At 41.7% G+C, this 21,358-nt stretch overlaps 1 protein-coding gene across 3 annotated transcripts; it reads left to right on the plus strand.

Moving 5' to 3' along the window:
* The first annotated feature begins 3,574 nt into the window (after nt 1–3,574).
* Nucleotides 3,575–19,827, plus strand: LOC138155887 (lymphocyte antigen 6H-like). 3 transcript variants are annotated; one of them, XM_069081152.1, is made up of 4 exons: nt 3,575–3,644; nt 12,020–12,102; nt 12,493–12,609; nt 17,307–19,827. In XM_069081152.1, the coding sequence occupies exons 2-4, from the start codon at nt 12,039–12,041 to the stop codon at nt 17,537–17,539; spliced, it is 414 nt and encodes a 137-aa protein (XP_068937253.1). In that variant the 5' UTR covers nt 3,575–3,644; nt 12,020–12,038; the 3' UTR covers nt 17,540–19,827. The 3 variants fall into 3 exon arrangements, with proteins under 3 accessions (XP_068937253.1, XP_068937252.1, XP_068937254.1); XM_069081151.1 differs by lacking the exon at nt 3,575–3,644 and adding an exon at nt 9,200–9,368; XM_069081153.1 differs by lacking the exon at nt 3,575–3,644 and adding an exon at nt 9,200–9,368 and having other exon boundaries at nt 12,032–12,102.
* The last annotated feature ends 1,531 nt before the right edge of the window (nt 19,828–21,358 follow it).

Here is a 21,358-nt window from a genome sequence, read left to right on the forward strand (position 1 = left end):
TACAGGACAGTGAGTCCACTGATTGCAAAAACAAACAAACAAACAACTTCCCTACATTTGGCATGTCATGGTTAAAGGAGTAAAATCCCACAGCAGCAGCCATGTAGCCACGAGGATTAATATTGTAAGTATTCTTGTTGAGTAAAAGGGATGGAGCTGCTTTTTCTTCATTATCTTTGTTTATCCAAAATATCCTATATTCATCCTCTGGAGATTTGAAGATTCTGAAACATTGTCTTCCATGTGAGATATCTCAAAAAAAATAATACTTTGGTTTCAATTAGCTACACAAATAATCTACTAGTCCATGTTATAATACTGTGTCTTATAGAGTGTAGTACTTTCATTTTTTGGACTTGCAGAATTTGCAGAGAAAGAACATTACAACTCACATACCAAGAGCAAGAGAAACTCCTCCAGTGAAACAAGCTGCATTAAAAAATGTTTTGTAGAAAGAGTGAGATTTGGTGTACCTCATGTGATAACTGGGGTGATGGCTCTCTGTGATGGTTAAGACAGCAGGTGAAAGTTTAGTTGTAGAATTGATTGGAGATGGATTGGTAGTTGGTTCTACTAAACAGTAACTTGCAATTTTTTTAAACAGATGTCCAAATGTCATTTTTAATATTTTTCTGAATGGTAGTCCCTATCTTTACATGTGGTTCAAGAGCACATGGCATTTTTACTATCAAGACATGACCTTCATAGTAAGCTGGCGGAATGGACTTCCTGTGGGCTGGGGAGAGGATTTCATGGTGCATTGGGGAGTGAGTTTCCTAGTGGACTTCTAAGTGGATAGAGTGGAGTTGGCAGTGGGTAGTCAGCACCAGGGTGCAGAGTGCAATCAGACCAGGCAGATTCCCAGAGGACCAGCAAGGAGAGCCCCAATATTCATGGCACCAGTGCTGGCAAGATCTTGACACTGCTGAAGAATCTTCAACTCTGTCCACCAGTCTTTCCAATATCAATGATAGCAGCTCAGTTCTCGACCTGGGGTCACGAAGAGTGAGCCATAGTTGGACAACAACAAATTTCCTACATAGATGAAATCACAAGTTTGGTGAAGGAAAAAAAAACCATTGGGGCAAAGATACTAAAGTAGTTTGCCATTTCCTTCTCTGGCTCATTTTACAGATGAGCAACAGAGGCAAACAAGGTTAAATGGCTTGCTCAGGGTCACACAGCTGGTGAGTGTCTGAGGCTAGATTTGAATGAAGGAAAATGAGGGAAGATGAGTCTTCCTGACTCCAGGCCCAGCACTCTTTCCATTGTACCACCTAGCTGCTCCTCAGAAGGATATATTCATAATTGAAGGAAGAAGAGTCCCAAAATAAGCAACTGGGAAAATATAACCCCCCAAAAGATTGCTACACCAAAGATTTCAAGAGAGAAAAAATCTCAGTAAAACAAAATCTTGGCAAAAGATCTCAAGAAAAAAAAGAAATCTTTTCAAAAAGTGTACCCAAATTCCTAGGATCAACTTGAATTTAAACCAGTAATGAAAATATGATTTAAAAAGAAAAACAATACAAAGCAAACAAAAATATATCAATTGATACAAAAAGTACATTAATTTTTTAAAACTACAAAGTATAGACATAGATGCCACATAGAATCACTAGTCCAAGCCTGCATACATTACGCCCCAGACTTTCTCCCTGTGCAGAACTATATAATAATGAACATATGTTGTTCATTATGAACATTATATATCCCCAGAAAGTAAATTCAAATAGAGTCCTGTTGAAACCCCAAAACTATCCAGCCCCAAAGAATTCAGTGGGCCAAATAAAATTCTGCCACCAACTTCCTATGTCATCTTGCACAAGCTACTTCCTGTCTCTGGGCTTCAACTTCCCCAATTATAGAATGAGAGACCCAGACAAAATGATTTCTATGATCTTTTCCCTCTCTGACTTTCTATACCATTCCTTCCAGAAAAAGTATTCTAGGTTCTAATGCAGAGGTTACCAGACTTTTTTGGTCTACCACCCCCTTTAAAAAAAATTACTCAGTACCCCCTGGAAATCTACTTTCTTTAACCCTTTAACAGTTTTTTTTTGAAATTTGGGTCATTTCAAAAGAATATAAGATATTTAAAAAAACCACATCTTAAATTTAATAATTTATTGTAAATTTGATTTTTCCTGCATTGAAATTTTGATGATGCAAAATTGCATCATGTAATTGTATAGTATGGTATTGTAAACAAGTCATTACATATACATATTCCTGCCTATGCATGCTGAACAATGCATGACATGCTTTCCTGCCACCACTTGCTTGTTAAGGCCTGTTGGCAGACTTGACCACTGATCGATAATAACTTGCATTTTGTATGTTTATTTGAAAAACAATGTTGTCACTACAACTTTTACTCTGTTACACAACAGATGAGACATGTATGAATGATTTTTCAAAATTTTCTTTTCTTCTTTTCTTAGTCTATTCGATGCCCCCCCCCCCCAGTTGCACCTGAGGCTACTACTGTCCCTCTTGGATCATTGCAGTGCTCCCAGGAAACAATATTGCCCACTTTGGGAGCCTTTTAAAAATATTTCCCACTTCTGACCTTAGCATTATAGAATCATGGATTTTAAGATTGAAAGGATAAGATTAGATCATTTACTTTTTAAGTCATAAAGGTTAAATCATTTGCTTGGGAGGCATCTAGATCTTTCAGTGGTTAGAGGCACTTGACCTGGAGCCAAGGAAGACTTGAGTTCAAATCTAGCCTCAAACACATATTAGCTATATGACCCTGGGCAAGTTACTTAACTTCTATTTCCTTAACTGTAAAATGGAGATAAATAATAGTACCTATATCCCAGGATTATTGTGAGAGTCAAATGAGACAAACAACATATAAAAATCACTTAGCTCATAGTAGGTATTTAATAAATGTTTATTTCTTTCTTTCCAAGGTCATCCAGGAAGTAGGATATGAATCTTCAATATTTTTTGTTCTAATACTTCTTTCATTCTAACAACATTCGATATCCTATGCTTCCAATCCATCTAATTAACATTTATTAAGTGCCAATGAAGTACCAGGCACTGTACTAAATTTTGGGGATACTGTTAAAAAAAGAAAGACAGTCCCTGCCCTCGATGAGCTTACATTCTAAAGGAGAGGACAACACACAAAAAGAGTCAGGTGAGTGGAGGGTGGGGGAAGAAGGGAGAAATATGAAATGGGACACTAGAGGGTACCTGGTATGGAGGCATCTTGTTCTGTGGAGCTGAAGCCAGGCAAGGTAGCAGATGCAAAATGGGGTGATCTGGGAATTCAAGTTCTGCCATCTATAAAGGAAGGCATTGGGAGGAGTTAAGGACTCTGCCCTCCAGCCCTCCAAACAGAGGGGAAAGGAGGCCGAGGGAAGTGGGGTCAAGCAAGGGTTAGGTTTGAAGGCATGATGGTGAGTTTAGAAGTGATGAACTTATTCTGGAAGGGGCATCTTGTCCTTAGAGTTGAAACCAGGCATGGAAACAGAAGTAAAGTGGAGAATGTTTGAATGTCCATTCTAATCCCATTGTTCCTTATTTTAATGCAGTGTGTATTTCTTTCAGGCGTATTTCTTGTGAATAACATATTATTGGATTCTGATTTCTAATCCATTCTGCTATCTGCTTCTGTTCTATAGGTGAGTTCATTTCATTCGTATTCACAGTTATAATTACTAACTATGCATTTCCCTTCATCCTATTTTCTTCTGTTTATCCTTCTCTTTTTCTCATTCTTCCTTCAAAGTTTGTTTTATTTCTGACTACTGCCTTCTTTTATCTTCCCTCCATTTTGTTGCCACTCCCCATTCCCTTCCTCTCCTATTTCCCTATTGGGGAAGATAGATTTCTATTACCAGCTTAGTATGTATATATAGATATCCCTCTTTGAACCAATTTAGACGTAAGTAAGGTTTAAGTGTTGCCTGTCCCCTCCCTCTCATTTCCCCCTTACATCATAAAAGCTCTTTCTTGAATGTCTCTTTTATGTGAGATAATTTCCTCCACTTTTCCTCTCCCTTTCCTCTTCTTCTAGGGGATCCTTCTTTCTTGCCTATCCATTTTCTTACATTATCCCAATGTAATCAATTCACTCTTGCACCTTCTTTTTATGTAGAATTTTTCTAACTGTCCTAATAATGATAAAGTTTTAAGAAGTTACATATATCATCTTTCTACATGGAAAGGTAAACAGTTAAACCTTATTGAGTCCCTTATGATCTCTCTTTCCTGTTTACCTTTTTATGCTTCTCTTTAGTCTTATATATGAAAGTCATATTTTCTATTCAGCTCTGGTCTTTTCATCAAGAATGCTTGAAAGTGGGCAGCTAGGTGGTGCAGTGAATAGAGCACCAGCCCTGCAGTCAGGAGGACCTGAGTTCAAATCCGGCCTCAGACACTTAACACAAAAACTAGCTGTGTGACCTTGGGCAAGTCACTTAACCCCAATTGCCCCTCAAAAAAAAAAGAATGCTTGAGAGTCCTATATTTCATTTAAAAGTCATTTTTTTCCCTTGAAGGATTACATTCAGTTTTGCTGGGTAGACTGTTCTTTTTTTTTTCTGTTTGGAGGGAGGAAGGTAGGACAATTGAGGTTAAGTGACTTGCCCAAGGTCACATGGCTAGTTCTGTGTTAAGTGTCTGAGCCCAGATTTGAACTCAGGTCCTCCTGACTCCAGGGCTGGTGCTCTATTCACTGCACCACCTAGCTGCCCCAGGGTAGACTGTTCTTGTTTGTAATTCCAGATCCTTTGCCTTCTGGGATATCATATTCTAAGCCCTCTGCTCTTTTAATGTGGAAACTGCTAAATCTTGTATGATCCTGACTGTTGTTCCATGGCATTTAAATGATTTCTTTCTGGATCCTTAGGGTGTTTTTTATTTGATTTGGGAACTCTGGAATTTAGCTATAGTATTTCTGGGAATTTTTATTTTGGGATCACTTTCAAGGGGTGTTCTGTGGATTTTTTTTCCAATTTCTATTTTACTTTCTGGTTCTAGGATATCAGGACACTTCTCCTTGATAATTCATGGATATCTAGGTTCTTTTTTTGATCATGACTTTTAGGTAGTGCAATAATTCTAAAATTATCTCTTCTCAATCTACTTTCCAGGTCAGTTGTTTTCACATTGAGATATTTCACATTTTCTTCTATTTTTTTCCCCATTCTTTTGACTTTATTTTATAGTTTCTTGATGTCTCATGGAGTCATTAGCTTCCACCTGTCCAATTCTAATTTCTATGTATTTTTTTTAGAGGGGTAGGCAAGGCAATTGGGATTAAGTAACTTGCCCAAGGTCACATAACTAGTAAATGTGTCAAGTGTCTGAGGCTGGATTTGAACTAGGTCAGGTATTATAGATAAGTACAGTTAAACAAAATGAATCCATACTCTGTCTTTGTCTGAAAATAAACATCTTACCCTGTACCTTTACTCCATTGTCTCTCAGCCTGGATGTGAGAAGCATGATTCACCATCAATCTTCTACCATCATATTTAGTTATTGCATTGATTGGAGTTTTTAAAGTCTTTTTCAATTGTTTTTATTTGCAATGTTGTGATCAGTGCATAAACTGTTTTACCAATTCTTCTCACTTTATTCTCCATCAATTTGTACAAATCCTCCCAGGTTTTTCTGAATCTCTTCCTGTTGTCATTTCTTTGGGTGAGATGGCATTCTTTTACATAGTCTTAAGAACTTTGAATCAAATCAAATAAGCTTCTCTAAGGAGATCAAAGGGATTAGATGAGTCACTGTCCATTTATATGATAATTCAAACCTTAACAAACCCAGCCCAACTATGTTTTGACCATATGTGAATTAGAGCAGAGGGGACCTATCTTTTTAAGATGAAATTGCCATTTCTGTTTGGACTGAGTTATCAGCACTGGGGTGATGATGTTGCTGAAAGGGTGCTATAATTTTTTTTTAAATAAAGTAACTAATTGTTTAAAAAAAAAAAACATTAAACGGGGTGGCTAGGTGGCGTAGTGAATAGAGCACTGGCCCTGGAGTCAGGAGGACCTGGGTTCAGATCTGGCCTCAGACACTTAACACAAAAACTAGCTGTGTGACCTTGGACAACTCACTTAAGCCCAGTTGCCCTCCAAAAAAAAAAAGCAAAATAAAAAAACCATTAAACAACTGTGTGCATGCATGTACCACATGTGTGGATGTGAGTCTATAAAAGCCTGTGTTTGTGCGTGTGTGTGTGTGTGTGTGTGTGTGTGTAGGCCCATAAGTAGTGGGTCTTATCAGAATCATTGTTGTAACTACCTGAAATGTGCCTTTAGAATGTTAAAGGTAATGCTGTCACACTAGTATGCCATTTGAAGCTTGTGGGTTTTTATTCTTCTCCAGAAAACATAACGAATTGCCTAATCTCATTATGTAAGGAGTTACTTATTTTTTACTATCATGCCTTGAACTGTAGAACAGAAAATATTTAACTATGCCATCCCTCAGAATAACTAGTAATTCAGCAGTGATGGCACAATTTCTTTGAATGGTTTTAAAATATCTTTATCTATCTATTCTATAATAATAATAGCTAACAATCATATAGTGCTTATGTACCAGACACTGTGCTAAAGGCTTTATAATTATTTCATTTGATTCTCACAACAACTCTGTGAAGTGGATGCTACTACTACCTCCCATTTATAGATGAGATAGCTGAGGCAAACAGAAGTGACTTGCCCAAGGACACATAGCTAGTAAGTGTCTGAGGTCAGATTTGCACTCAGGTTTTCCAGTGCTCTATCCACTGTATCACCTAGTTGCCCCCTTTTGATTCCAATGTATTTTCTTGTAGTGTTCCAGAGCTTATAGCATCCTGTTATGTCACTAATCAACTGTTCATATACACTAGCCCCTAAATTCCCTCTTCTACTCCCCACTCCCACTACTATGAACCTATTCTACTTTCTTTGTCTCCTTCACTCTTTCCACTATTCACTCACCTAATTATATATCTGCCTATCCAGTTTCCTAAGCTTTTCCCCTTTCCTACTTTGCTTCTATCCTCCTATTCAACCTCCATTTTCACTTTCAAATTTACACTTATTTATGCTCATTTCCATATTCTTTTCCCTGATCTATGATCTTTTAACATTCTTCTTATCTGAAGGAAACATCTCTTTTGCCTCTTATCTTCATAGGGGTGGCAATAGAGACATGGTCCATGATTAAAGCACACACACACACACACACACACACACACACAAACTTCCTATAAATTTATATAAACTTCAGATCTAATAGCAAAATGCTGAAGCAAGAAATGTGCCGAACTCTATATAAAACTTCAACTCTTCATATATTCCTTCCTTAAAAAAAAACATACTTGTGTGAACTGAAAAGAAAAAAAAACAATCCAAAATAACCTTTCAGTTTCTTCCTATTGACTATGTATGATACAAACTCCTTAGCTTAGTTAGCATTTAAAGACTGCAGTTTGGCTCCCATCTACCTTTTCAGATTTATTTTATTCTATTACCCTTCACAAACTCAAGAAGGTCCTACTGGGCTACATTTTCTAAATTTTCATCTCTCTCTCTCTCTCTTTCTCTTTTCCCTGATCTATGATCTTTTAACATTCTTCTTATCTGAAGATAATATACACACAATATAAAAATGTATTCCCCTCCTCATTACCCCCAAAAGAATGTAAGCTGTCTGTGGTCAAGGTTGGTTTCTTTTGGCTTCATGCCCTCAGTAGCTACCACAGTGCCTTGCACGTGGCAGGTGTTTAAGAAATATTTGTTGAGTTGCTTGTAATTTCAAGAAACAGCTAGCCAGCGAACAAGGAGGGGTATAGGTAGCCTGAGACAGCTTTTCCTCAGTCCCCAATGAACCACTTCTTGAGACCACTCCACAGTTCTTTAGGTAGCCCCTCCCTTGTGCTGATCCAGAATCTGGGATCACTGGATTGAGAGAGGTAAGAGGAATTGATTTTAACACCTCAAGAAACTGAGACCTAGAAAGAGAAGGATGTGACTTAAGCATGGTCTCACATAAGGTTGAGTAGCCAGATGGAGCTCGACCATACCAGGTTATACCATACCATACATTTCTTCCCTTATTTCCACACCCTCCAGGGTTCAATAGTGTGTTTTTTAGTCTGCTACCCACCTCCAAGCAAGGAAAAGACTGTATTAGCTCAGAAACAAAACACTAAGAAATCATTAGCTATGAGTATAGAATTCCCCAGTACCAGATCGAACAGCCCCCAAACTCTAAAATCTAATTCCTCCAGCCTAGAGAGGAAGACAATTCTACCTCCATCTCCTCTCTTCCCTTTCAATACTGAAGTCCCCAGCCAGGGACCCTCTCCTCATCTCTGATGTGCTAGAGTATTTGCTCATAACAACAGCTTCCCCTCCCCCCCTCTCTCCGCGCCTATCCACACCACCCCACCCCTACCCCCCCCCCCCCCCCCCCCCGCACCAGCTTCCCAGCACTCTTAATATCAAGGTGACTCACTGTCTCTCCTGGCCAAAGTGGACAGACAGAATTCAGGCTAATTCAACCGTTATCCAGGTGCTCGACCCACCACTCCCAACCCACATTCCAACTCTCGCCTCCAAAACTCACAGCACAAAGTTTAAAGACACTACCTTCTTCGAGTCCTTTCCCCTTGTTTGCCCCTCCCTTATTCATTTTTTTCTGCCTTTCTCCAGCTGGGGCCAAACTGGGCTGGGTCAGACTAAGGATGGGTTAGTGCCTGAAGTCTGCGTCTACATCTGAGTAGGGGGTCTGTTCCTCTAGCCTGGGACTAAGGCAGGAGCAGGGAGTCTGTTTTCTCTGAGCCTGGGACCAGAGCAAGGGCAGGGGTTTTGTTCTGAGTTTGGACTGGGACTGGGGCTAAGACTACGGCCAGGGCTAGTCCAGGACAAGCTGAGTCCCGGGACTTAGTCTAGTTCTGGAGCCGAGACTGGCGCGGCTGCCTGCAGCGGTTCCTGTCTAGCAGAGGCTGCCAGTACACTAAGCGGGTCAAGATGGCTCCACCAGAACCTGCGGAGCGCAGGGAGCCCAAGAAGCCCAGGATCCCAAGGAGTGGGGAGAAATGGGGGAGGAAGAGCCCTGGACTCGGCTGCCTTCAACTGGACCGTGATGGAGGTGCTGGGGGGAGGGGAAGAAGAGAAAGGAGAGGAGGCAGACGTAGTCGTGCCAGGGAGGGGAAAGGCGGAGTTGGGCTCCTGTGCTAGTGCCACTCCCGAGCTTGGCTAAAACCAGTTGCTCGTAGCCAGAGTGGCATCAGAGGAGGAAGGCAGGCGCTGGGGCATCAGAGGAGGAAGGCGGGCGCTGGGGCTAAGCCGTGCGCAGAAAGACTAACTCCGTCAGATAAGGCTGTCCTGCAGGTGAGGGGGGGCCCAGAACTGCTGGAGCTCAAAGGAAGGAGAAAGGTGGGGTGGAGGTGAAGGGGGTGGGGGACTTCCAAATGGGAAAGCTCGGCTACATTCTCCCACACGGCCCCCAGTGGAAAGAGATTTCAATATTTGGAAATCTGGGTACCTGACTTCGAATTCTGTCCCTTACTACCTGTGTAAACTCTGACAAGTCACTTCTATTTTGATCCGAGTTGCGTAGTCTGCAAGTGAAGGGATGGTACGGGCTGGCTTCTAAGGTCCTTTCCAACTCTAGATCTTATGACCCCTCGTGTCTTCTGTCTTGTGGGAGAAGTGACTCAGAAATTAGTTTTTCCTCCTAGATCCTCACCCTAGGTAGTGGTGATGATGGTGGTAGTGGGGGAAGGGGGAGTGTTTGATTTTTTTTTTTTTTTAACCAGGAGTCTAGAGACGTCTATAGTGGAAAGGGTACTGGTTTGGGAATTAAAAAAAAAAGTCCTGGGTTGGGATCTGCCTTCTACTATTTACTATTAATTAGTTGATCTTGGGCCAACTAACTTCTCTCAGGCCTTCAGGGACTTTGTGAAATGATTGGACCAGACTAGGAGATCTCTAAGGTGGCTTTCAATTTAGAGTCATTAGTTGTTATGAACATCTCTCTCTGCCCCACCCCCCAACAACATCACCCTCTCACACAGCTTGGTGTTCCTGATAGGATTTCAGGCAGTGGGAGAGATATTTGACCATGGGAAGGGAGTTTGACTCTCATATTCTTAAGGGCCAGCCAGCTGCAAGAGGAAGGTGGGGTCTAAAATGTTTGGGTAACAGAGGGGGGAAATATGTGTGCTGTGCTAGAAATGGGAGGAGGAGAAAAGGCAGCAGGGGATCTGGTTTCCTCCTCCTTTCTTAGAATAGCAGAATCCAATTCTACTGCTTCATTCATGACTGAATGAATGAAAGCTTTTACTAATGTTTGACTTTTAAAACTCTCCATAACCTTCCCCCTCCCACCTTTACAGTCTTTCTTAGCTTCCTTATGCTTTGCATTCCTCACCTATTTCGTTTGGTCTATAAATATTTATAAGTACCTATTATGCCTGTGCTGATTGCCAGGCACTGTGATAGATGATGGGAAAACAGATACATGAAAAAGGAAGATCGTCCCTGCCCATAAGAGGCTTATATTCCATGTGGAAGAGACCAAATCTATAAATACTGAAATGGTGGCTGGAGAAAGGGGTTGGGGACAAGAACATAACAGGAAGGTATATGGTGTCTGGGACATTAATTGACATGCCCGTCTTAGCAATGGTGTTGTTTGATTACTGAGACCAGTCAATTACTGCTACCTGAGAATGGAGGAGGGAGAGATGGAGAGGTTGCTTGTCTGGGAGATGGCTTGAGGGCAGTGTGATGGGTCTGGGGCCACTTAGTTGTGGTGAGCCAGGGTGGGAGCTGGAGTGCCAGTCCGCTCCTCATAGAAGGAGAAAGAGAGTGAAGCAGAGCAGCAGCCTGGATCTCTGCTGGAGTGCCTTTCCTCCGCAAGACAGCAGCATGCTTTCAGATTACTTTAAATACATTTCATATTTACTTGGATGTCCTTGTCAACTTCTTTAACTCAATATGTTATAAACTAGACACATATATCTCCCAACCCTTTTTTTTTCCTCAACTGCATTATTTCTTTTGAAGGCACATCAGCCATTCAGGTTCCCAAATTTACTCTCTTACCTCTGCCTAGACCATCCTAGTAGCCATTGATCTCCCTGCCTTGTCTATCCCCTCAGTAATCCAATTACCAAAATACGATGCAAAAATGCATTGTCCCCCAAAATACATCAAAACACAATACAAAATTCCTTCAATAATTTCTGAAAATGTAAATCTGACCATCTCATGCTTCTACTCAGCCAACTCCTAAGACTCTCCGTTAGCTTCATGATAAAATACAAATTCCTTTGTTTGGCATTTAAAGGCTTTTCCGCCTTACCCCAATCTACCTTTCTGGCCTTATAGTGCTATTCCCAGGCACACTGTGGCCCAGTGTGGCACAAATGGGCCTTCTTGCTTACAGAACACTCCATCTATACTATGTCTTTGCACCTGCTGCCCCACTGCAAGGAATGTATTTTCTCTTCACCTTTCCTTCTCAGAAACCCTACTTGTCTCAAGGCTCAGCTCAGGTGCTATTTGAGGGCTTCTCTGTTTCCCCTGACTCCTCATGTTTTTCCTGACAAATCACCTTGTATTTCTCTTATATAGGCTTTCATCTACGTGCTGTTTCCCCTGCCTAGCTTCTAAGATCCTTGAGAGCAGAGACTGTTTTCGGTTTTGCCTTTGTGTCCCCAGAGCCTAGCAAGGTTTCTGGGAAGTAGTAGGTGCTTAATTGATTGATTGTTAGTTGTTTGATTGATGGAGGGGACTCTTCATGTATGGAGGGATATGAAAGAGTGTCAGGACAGGGAAGTGGAATGAGAGGTGGAATTAAGAGGGATACAGGCATCATAAGTGATTGTTGGTATAGAGGAATGCAAACACTGACATACATCCAAAGATCAGTTGGAAGAGGGGAAGGGAGAGAGCCCAGAGTTTGAGGCAGCCCTAGGTGTTAGGGTAGAAATTTAATGATATTGAATACTCTTGAATAAGAATACTTTGTCTAGTTTTTCCCTTAGGCTGAGAATGCCAAGAACCATGTGGGTCCTTCTCCCTGTCCTGCTGAGCACCCTGCTTTGTGTACAACCAGGTCAGACCTTGGGTCTTTTGGTAGTGGTGGGGAGGGGACTCTGTAACTGCGAAGAGGGAGAGCCTTAGTATTGGGGGAGGGATAGTTTCTATGTTTTTGGGCTCAAGGGGCTGTGGTTGTGAGTTTGGCAAATTGTATCTGTCAGGTAAATGGTACCTCTGTGGGAGATGGGTAGGAGGTGGTAGGGGAGAATGCCAGGACTGCTATGGGAAGATCTCCCCCTTCCCAGAACTCTTACCCTTGAGGTCTGAGCCATGGGGAAAGGAGTCTGTTTCCTCCACAGCTTTACCTCAGCCATTAAGGGCATAGGGTGGCGGACCTTGGTCTTTCTGTTGCAGCCCTTGGTGTCTTTCCTCAGCCCATCTAACCAAAGGGATTTCCTTCCCACAGCTCATGGTCTCCATTGCTACCAGTGTTCAGGGGCAAAAAAATTCAGTCAATGCCAGTCTGTTCAGTGCTCACCATTTGCAACTCGCTGTGCAAGTCTTGAAGCTACAGATAAAGATGGTGAGTCCTGCTAGGGCCCAGCTAATGATCAAGACCTCAGGCTCAGTGAGCAATTGAGATGGGTGGGACAATAGTGGAGGGGATTCAAAAAGGCCTAGTTCTAACCTTGAATCTCCTCCATTCCTCATATAGTGAGAATTGTTTGACCAGCACAGGGTCACTCCCTGTCCCCATCCAGATGAATTAGTATGTGAAATTCACAGAATTACACAGTGTTAGAGTTGAAGGAGCTTTGGTAATATACTAGTTCAACACCTTCACTTTTTAGAGGAGGGCAGTGTACATAGAATATTGAATTTCAGAGCTGGAAGGGCCCCAGTTGGATTAGATCACCTAAAACAACCCTCTCATATCACACATGAGGACACTGAAGCTCAGAGATGAGAGGTGTCTTGCTCAAAGGTGCACACGTTAATGGAACAGGAGGGCCAGTACCCAACCCTACATCTCTTGAATTCATGTAAGCCCAAACATCTTTCTTAATGTACTATCTTTCTTTCTCTTCCATATTCAGAGAGATATCCCCACCATGGATCAATGGAACTGTAGGGCACAGGCTAAGGCATCAAAAACTGGTTGGGATAAAAAGTAAGAAGGGCCCTGTTGGCAGTTCCCTGCTGAGGGAGGGTACAGATGTACCAGGTTGGTCAGTTAACAGAAATCAGTTAACAGAGAAAGAGGTACTGAGGTGAGGAGTTAGGATATAGGGGTAAGGTCTGAGAGGTGACTGAAAAGCCTGAGATACAGAATTTCTGGGTAATTAATACTCAATTTATTAATTAGACTAGCTGATAATCAATGAAGTGATGGTCAGTGGTTCCTTTGGGTAAACAAAGACATAACTTTGGAGATCCCGGAATACTTAAGTACCTTTGGAAAAGGAGGTGCTACTGACAGGTGAAAATCAACTCTGATGAACAATTAATGAGGGGGTAGACATTAATGAGGACTTGGGCTAAAAGTCTTCAGCTCCTCTTGCTGAGAATGTCACTTGATCATGCCATTCAGCCACTTCTAGCAATCTGGACAAAGGAATTCATCTCTACCCAGAGCACTCTGCTTGGTTTTCTCCTTCATAAACTGGGTTACCCTGGACCACAATAGGGGTGCTGGAAGGGCATAGACTTACTAACTAAGGGTAAGAATTCACCTAAATTAGATTCTGTTTGTAAGGTCTTCTAGTTGGGTGTGATCCCATCCAGGATTTGAAGAGCAGGTGCCCAGAGGATTTGGGTAATGTCATCTATTTGAATCGTCCCTCAGAGACTGACTGAATGACCTGCAAGGACTGGTCCCTGAATGAGGAAATAGAAAGGAAAAACTTTAATCCTAATTTTAATGATTTGTTATTAATATATTAGAAAATAACAATTTTTCTCAGGTCAAAGGCATGAATTGATATTAGTGGATCCTAGATTTCAGTGGACAGATGAAGAGACCTTGTCTAGGTTCATGTAGACCATTTATCTTCTAGAAGGTTTTGGGGAGACTTTGCATTTCACAAAGAGTCAAAAGCAATGTGTAGGGCTTGACTTCTGGTGGATATCTGTGTATCTTTATGTGTGAGTATATGATACCAGTCTTGTCTTCTGGCTTCTCCTACATGAACTTCCATTGGACAGCTCCCCAGTGCAGAGGAAACAGCTATTTCTAACAGAGGATTGAAGAAGGGCTTACATTAGGCTATTATTTTTAGTAATTCTGCAAAAATTCATTGGCAGACACTTGGGAATAAGACCCCGAACTTGGTGTAATAATAATCATAGTTAGCATTTGTATAGGAGGCAGCCAGGTGGCTCAATGGATAGAGAGCTGGACCTGGAGTCAGGAAGATCTGAGTTCATATTTGGCCTCAGACACTTAGTAGCTGTGTGATCCTGACCAAGTCACTTAACCTTTGTTTGCTATATTCTACTGGAGAAGGAAATGATAAACCATTCTGGTATCTTTGCCAAGAATACCCCATGGACAGCATTGGCACGCCATGGTCCATGGGATCATGAAGAGTTGGACATAACTGAACAGCAACATATTTTAAAAAAAGCATTTATATGGCACTTTAAGGTTGCAAAGTGCTTAGCAAATATTATTTGATCCTCATAACACCACTGAGAGGTTGTTTAGTCATGTTTCAATTGTATCTGACTCTGACCACATTTGGGGTTTTCTTGGCAAAGATACTGCAGTGGTTTGCCATTTACTTCTCCAGATCATTTTACATATGAGGAAACTGAGAGGTAGGGACTTTTATTAGCTCCATTTTAGAGACTGAGGAAACTGAGGTAAACAGAGGTTAATTGACTTGCCCAAAGTCTCAGTGTCTGAGACAGGATGTAAGTCAGTTCTTCCTAACTCTGGACCACTGCCTTGCCTAACTGATGCCTCCTTCTGTGGCCCTCTTTCCATCCTGGTGCTATGTAATTTTGTGTTCTAAGGTGGCTTCCAATCCTAGGAGTCTAGGATTCTATTTTGGGGTGACCTTTGCTGCATACTATGATTGTGATTTTGAGCAAAATGCCTAACTTCCCTGGGCTTCAGATTCCACACCTATAAGATTTCCTGTGAGGAAATCAAGAGTATGAGAGAGGAAGAACTTTGTGGAGTACAGACCTCCTACCTTCACATGAATTTGACTATTAAATGTTTCCAAACTCTTTTCACATCCATTAGGATTAGGGTTTGTTTTTTAGAAGTAGAAGTAGAAGTGACTTTAATGACTTCCTTGTCTTCTTTCCTAATTTTTACAGAGGAAGAAACTGAGACCCAGAGAGATGAAGTAATCTGATAAAGTAACTAAGTGCTAGAATTAGGATTTCGACAAAGACCTTTCAAGGCTGCTTCCGCCCTCTCTGTTTCTCTGAGGGGGAAGGCATTTCCCTCCTGACTCCCAGAGATCCTTCAGTGAACCCCACACTTTGTTTTATCTCACTCCACACTGACCTCTCAGTCACCTCTTTCACCATTCTCAGAGGTTTCACTGACTGACCATTAGAACTGAGACTTTCCTCTAGCTTCCAGGCCACTTGTAGCACGGAAATAACAGGAGAACCTTGTGCTTCTGTGTTCCAGGTCCCTTCCAGCCCCCCTGGTGTTGTTTGTTAAATTGCAGTAACAACTCTGAGCAAATGGCTTCAGTTTTTCCATCTTTTTCTTCATCCCCATTGCATCATTGAGCGATGGTCCTGCAATCAGGAGGACCTGATTTCAAATTTGGCCTCAGATGTTTGCTAACTATACGATCCTTGGAAAGTTGCTTAACTTTGTTTGTCTCAATTTCCTCAACCGTAAAATGGGGGGTGGGGTGGGGTAAGAAACAGTAATAATAGCACCTACCTTGCAGGACTTTTGTGAGGAACAAATGAGATAATATTTGCAAAAATCTCTTAGCACAGTGCCTGTCACATACATGATAGGAGCCATATAAATCATTATTCTCCTCCCCTTCGTCTGTAAAATGAGGAAGTTGGATTGAATGACCTCTGAGGCTCCTTCCAGCTCTACATTCATGAAGCTGTGAGTGAATGCTACATGAAATGTATATTTATGGGGATGGCTAGGTAGGGCAGTGAATAGAGCACCGACTCTTGAGTCAGGAAGATCTGAGTTCAAATCTGGCCTCAGACATTTAACACAAAAACTAGCCATGTAACCTTTAGTAAGTCACTTAACCCCAATTGCCCTCCAAAAAAACGCAAAAAAATGAAATATATATATATATATTTATGTAGAATTTCTGCAACAAGCATTTATTAGGCACCTACTAATATACCAGACACTGTGCTACATGCTGAGGATACAAAGACAGAAATCAAGACAGTCCCTGCCTTCAAGGAGGTTATATTCTATTGGGACAGAATAACATGTTCAGAGAAAATTATATGTGTCTATATCTATATAAAGTCAGTAGAAAGTAATATATAGGAGTGGGGTCCTCCTGTAGAAGTTGGGACCTGAACTGAGTCTAAAGGGAGCCAGGGATTCCATTGGTGGTAAGAGAGGAGTTCAATCCAGGTATGGGGGTCAGTTTGTGCAGAGAGAGGCACAGAGAAAGAATACAGAATGCCATATACTGGAGACAGTGAATAGGCCAGTTTGGTGTTCACAGAGGAGAAGTGTTATCATGAGCTTACAAAGGTAGGCTGGAGCCAGATGCAGATGGTAAAGGGCTTTCAGAATTCAATAGAATCAAATTATATTTTATTTGAAAGGCAAGATGGAACTTCATGAACACAGGTTAAACTTAGGCTTTAAGGTTATAAATTTGGCAGCAATGTGGAAGATTGATGGACAGGAGGAGAGACTGGAGGGCACAGAAGTCATTTAGAAGGCTACTGACTGCAATAACCAGTCTGAGTAAGAGCTGATGAGAGCCTTGAACCCACTGGCATGGTAGTTGTATGAATGGGTAAAAGTAGGGAATATAGTGGGAGTTTGGGGGATGAAGCCATCTTTGTGGGTTGGAGTATTCAGGAAAGTCTTCCTGAAGGAGGTGGGTCTTGAGGACTGTAAGATTCAGACTGGGAGAGAAAAGCAGTAGCATGAACAATGGAGGGAGAGCCATCAATGAACCTGTGATGCATAGGAGATGATGAGGAGACTGTTTTGCCTGGAACAGGATGCAGGGGAGCAGGGGGAGAAGGAATTTCTGCCTCATGGCTTAAGCCTTGAATGCCATTCTCTTCTTCTGTTTCCCACAGGACCAAAGGACAAAAAGCTACATTTCAAGGACTGTTCTAATAGTTCCTGTGTAAATGTTTTCGAGAAATTATGGAAACAAGCCAATGATGAGGTCCCTGCATCTGTCATGGATGTGCGTTATACCTGCTGTTCCAAGGAACTGTGTAATTCGGCTGATGGTATCAGAGGCATGAACCTGATAGGGGCATTGCTGCTCAGCCTTGGACCTGTCTTTCTCTGGGCCATCCTGTGAGGGCTCTGGTCACCTCCTCATGGACCATGCCTGGTGGTTTCTCTTATGCCTCAGGAACAGAGCTTTTTCTCTGCACCTCTCCCCCTTCTCTGCTTTTAGACCAATTACAAACAGAATTTATAGAATTTTGTCAGTCCTGATTGACGCAAATACATGTAGAGGACACACAGGAGACAGACATCTACACAGACAGATGCACAGAAACAAATAGACATTTACTGTTCCATGGAGTTATCGATGCCTCTGCACTCCCTCATTTGTTACCAGTGGGAACTGCCCAAACACTATTAAACTCTTCATCCTGTATTGGAGGTATGTGTGGAAGGTTCCTCAGAGACTGATTTCTTTGGTTATCTTTATTTTCTTAGTTTCATTTTTGCCTTGTATTTTTATATTGCATCCTTTTCTCAGTATATCCATCCCACCCTCCCCTAGTCAGAAAGCCATCCCCTATACCAAAGGCTAAAAGGAAACAAAGGCATTTCAGCAAAATCATCTAACACAATGAATGATCAAATTTACCAGACTACTTTGCACTCAGAGTTCCCTACCTCTCTAATGAAAGGAGGGAGAAGCATTTTCTCATCTCTTCTCTGGGTGACATTTAAACATTATAATACAATGTTTCATTTCATTTAAAAAATCATTTCCATTTAATATTTTTGTTGTCATTGTGTTTATGTTTTTCTTGTTCTACTTACTTTATTCCTCATCTGTTTCTGTGTCTCCCCAGGTTTCTCTTGATTCCTTTTATTTCTTGTTTCCTACAGTTATCATTCATGGGCAGTTAGGTGGCACAGTGGATAGAGTGCTAGCCTGGAGTCAGAAAGACTCATTTTCCTGAGTTCAAATCCAGCCTCAGACACTTAATAGTTGTGTGACCTGAGGCAAATCACTTAGCCCTTGTTTGCCTCAATTTCCTCATCTGTAAAATAAGCTGGAGAAGGAAATAACAAACCACTCCAGTATATTTTTGCCTAGAAATCCCCACAGATGATCATGAAGAGTCAGACATGATCGAAATAATTGAATACAACAGTGCCATTCTTGAAATGATGAGTGCCCACTTGGTGTACTGGATCCTTCTCCCAACATTCTTAAGTCTCTTCTTAGGGGGAAAAATGCCCCTACAAAGGGGCATCATGATGGTAATGATGATGTTCAATCTCCAATTAAAGGATGTTCTGTCAATCAGTGACAATGTTTCCCTATACTCCCTACACCCAGCCTTTTCCCCTTCTTCTGACCCAAGCCTTTGGACTTTCTGTCCCTTTTTCTGGGGGGATAACACAAAGAAAGAAGACTCTGATTCTTAATTCCCAGCCCCACTCTCAATATTGCCCTTCAATTCAGGAGAGCTCAATATTTTTGGGTGGCATAACATGGGGGAAAAGAATTGGATAAGTAACTTGTTACAGTGGAATCAGGCCAGGACTTAGAGACCTGGCTGGGCTGAATCCTGATTTCATTTCTTACTATTTGGGTGAAATTGAAAAATTAATTTATCCTTCTGATCCTCAGCTTCCTTATCTATAGAGCTCTACTAAGCTCACAGGGATGTGGGGGGGGGAGTCTCTATAAACTTTAAATCATTATGGAAATATGAATTGTTATTATTTTCTTGTAGCTGACACCAGTCCCTTACTGGTTTAATAAGATCATAGATTTGGAACTAGACATGACCTTAAAGGAAAAGCCATCAAGTCCAGTCCCCTTGTTTTACAGAAAAGAAAACTGAGGATGAAAGAGACTTCCCTGTTAGAGGCAGGATGTGAACTCAGGTTATCCCTACTCCAACTATAGTGTTCTATTCACTGAACCAGCTAGCTACCCTTCTGTGGGTTCCAGAAAAGTTCTGTCCCAGTATCAGAGAAACTCCCATTCCTGTGTCACTTTTAGGGTTTACATTTTTTAAATATTTTTTAAAATTAAATCTTCATTTTCCAAATGTGTCTCTTCATCCCCCAACATATTTAGAGAGCCATCCTTGGTAACAAAGAAGAAGGAAGGGGAAGAAAAAAAAACCACAAGTTCAATATATAAAAAAAGTCTGACAATGCCATGCTTCATGCCCATGGTGGGGGGTGGGGTGCACCTCTGCAGAGAACGGAGAGATACATTTTAACATCTCTTCTCCAAGGTCAACCTTAATTATACTAATTACACAAAGTTCAGTTTAGGGGGTTTTGATTTATTTTGTGGGGGAGAGTTCAGTTTTTTTTTCCTCACACTGTTGTAGTCATTGTATATTTTGTTTTTGTGACTTTGCTTAATTCATTTTACATCAATTCATATAAATTTTCTCATGCTTTGCTGAATTCATTATGTGTGTCATTACTTACATCTCCAGGCCATAATTTGCTCAACCATTCCTCAATTGAAGGGCACTACTGGGCATTTCAAGAAACTGTCCTAAACATAGGTATTGAAATGGCACAAATGATTAGCCTGGTTCATTGATTCACCCAAATCAGTTCACACTATTAACATACAAAAATGCCATATCCCTGGGGGAGGTAGCAGTGGGTTGGGAATATTGCTGAATTATGTATCTTCCCAGAAGACATTAATAGAATGGACAGGACCCAGGAATGTGCTAAACTTGGGTCTACTGTCCACTGATTTTTCTAGGAGTGATATTCCCAATGATTGCATTTCCCTTCCAGTTATCTCTGGTCAGATGGGTGCCTCCTTGTGAAGATTTGGACACTAAATTGCTCTGGTGTTTAGTTTTCTGGTTAGCTTTGTCTATTGTAGACTCCTCTCCTGTTTCTTCATCGAGTTCAACTCCATCTCTAGTGAGCCTCAGAAGGATGGAGGATTTGGGTGGATTTCCTGGTTGAGGTGTGGTCCTTACTGAAAGATCAGGAACCTGAAGGTTCAACATCTAGGTATCCTCTGGGCATGACCATCAGAGCAACAGCCTGACAAAGACAGACACAGATAGACAGACGAGGAGGCAGATAGGCAGACAGACAGGCTGAAATGCCCATGGCCTCATGTACTAAGCCCCTGTATGTAACAAGTTTGGAAAATTACTGAAATCCTCCTGAACTCATACGTGCCTAGCCAGGCGCCCCATGGGTTGTCTCCTAGTGCAAACACTTTGTACTTACTCTTCCAAGAAATGGCCCACCACAAGTGGGTGGGGAAGAATTAAGGGGACCCCAAAGACCATCTTGACCAACCCTGCTGTTGCCCCAGGTAAGTGTGACACTCTTTGTATCTGACCCCCGCTGTAACTTTTCTGCACCCTGCACACTTGGATAAGCTTGTGGTTTTTGCCTTTATATACCCTGCCTTGACCATGGCTCGGGGCAGCTCTCAGTGCCTAGCTCCTGAGTCTGCCGCCGGCCTGCTGATAAACACTCCCTGAATTGGCTTTATCTAGTCTCGGTCTCTGTTCAGTCTCGGCGTCCACTTCAAGGCAAAGCAGACAGACAAATACAAAGAAAGGCAGACTGACCGACGGTCAAGAAGGTAGATAAGCAGAGAGACAGACAAGTTGGCAGACAGACCAACAAATTGACAGGGACAGGCATGGAGAGAACTGAACAGACAGGCACACAGAATGGAGGAGCAGTACTCCAGGAAAGGAACACAACTCACAACTTTTGCCTTCATCTTGGACAGGGAAAAAACTGGAGAACTCTAAAGACCCATCCTCTCCCTTCCTGAGACACATACTGGCAGATGCCAAGGAGCTAGGGTGAGGCAGAGCTAGAGAAATGCAATCAAAACATCAGTTTATACACTGCATCCAGCTCTGCAAGTAATAACAGTCATAGCAGTTACAAAACCTATAAAATGTGAAGAAAA

This window comes from Petaurus breviceps, unplaced genomic scaffold, assembly GCF_028583685.1.
Source record: "Petaurus breviceps papuanus isolate PSGF00001 unplaced genomic scaffold, PetGlider_PUasm1.0 98, whole genome shotgun sequence".
Lineage (NCBI taxonomy): Eukaryota > Metazoa > Chordata > Mammalia > Diprotodontia > Petauridae > Petaurus > Petaurus breviceps.

Bases quoted from the DNA above. Each gene is read 5' to 3' on its own strand.
- LOC138155887 (XM_069081152.1), top strand. From the start codon at position 12,039: ATGCCAAGAACCATGTGGGTCCTTCTCCCTGTCCTGCTGAGCACCCTG. The intron at 12,103-12,492 runs GTCAGACCTTGG...TCCTTCCCACAG, and splicing joins CCTGCTTTGTGTACAACCAG to CTCATGGTCTCCATTGCTAC. The intron at 12,610-17,306 runs GTGAGTCCTGCT...TGTTTCCCACAG, and splicing joins TGAAGCTACAGATAAAGATG to GACCAAAGGACAAAAAGCTA.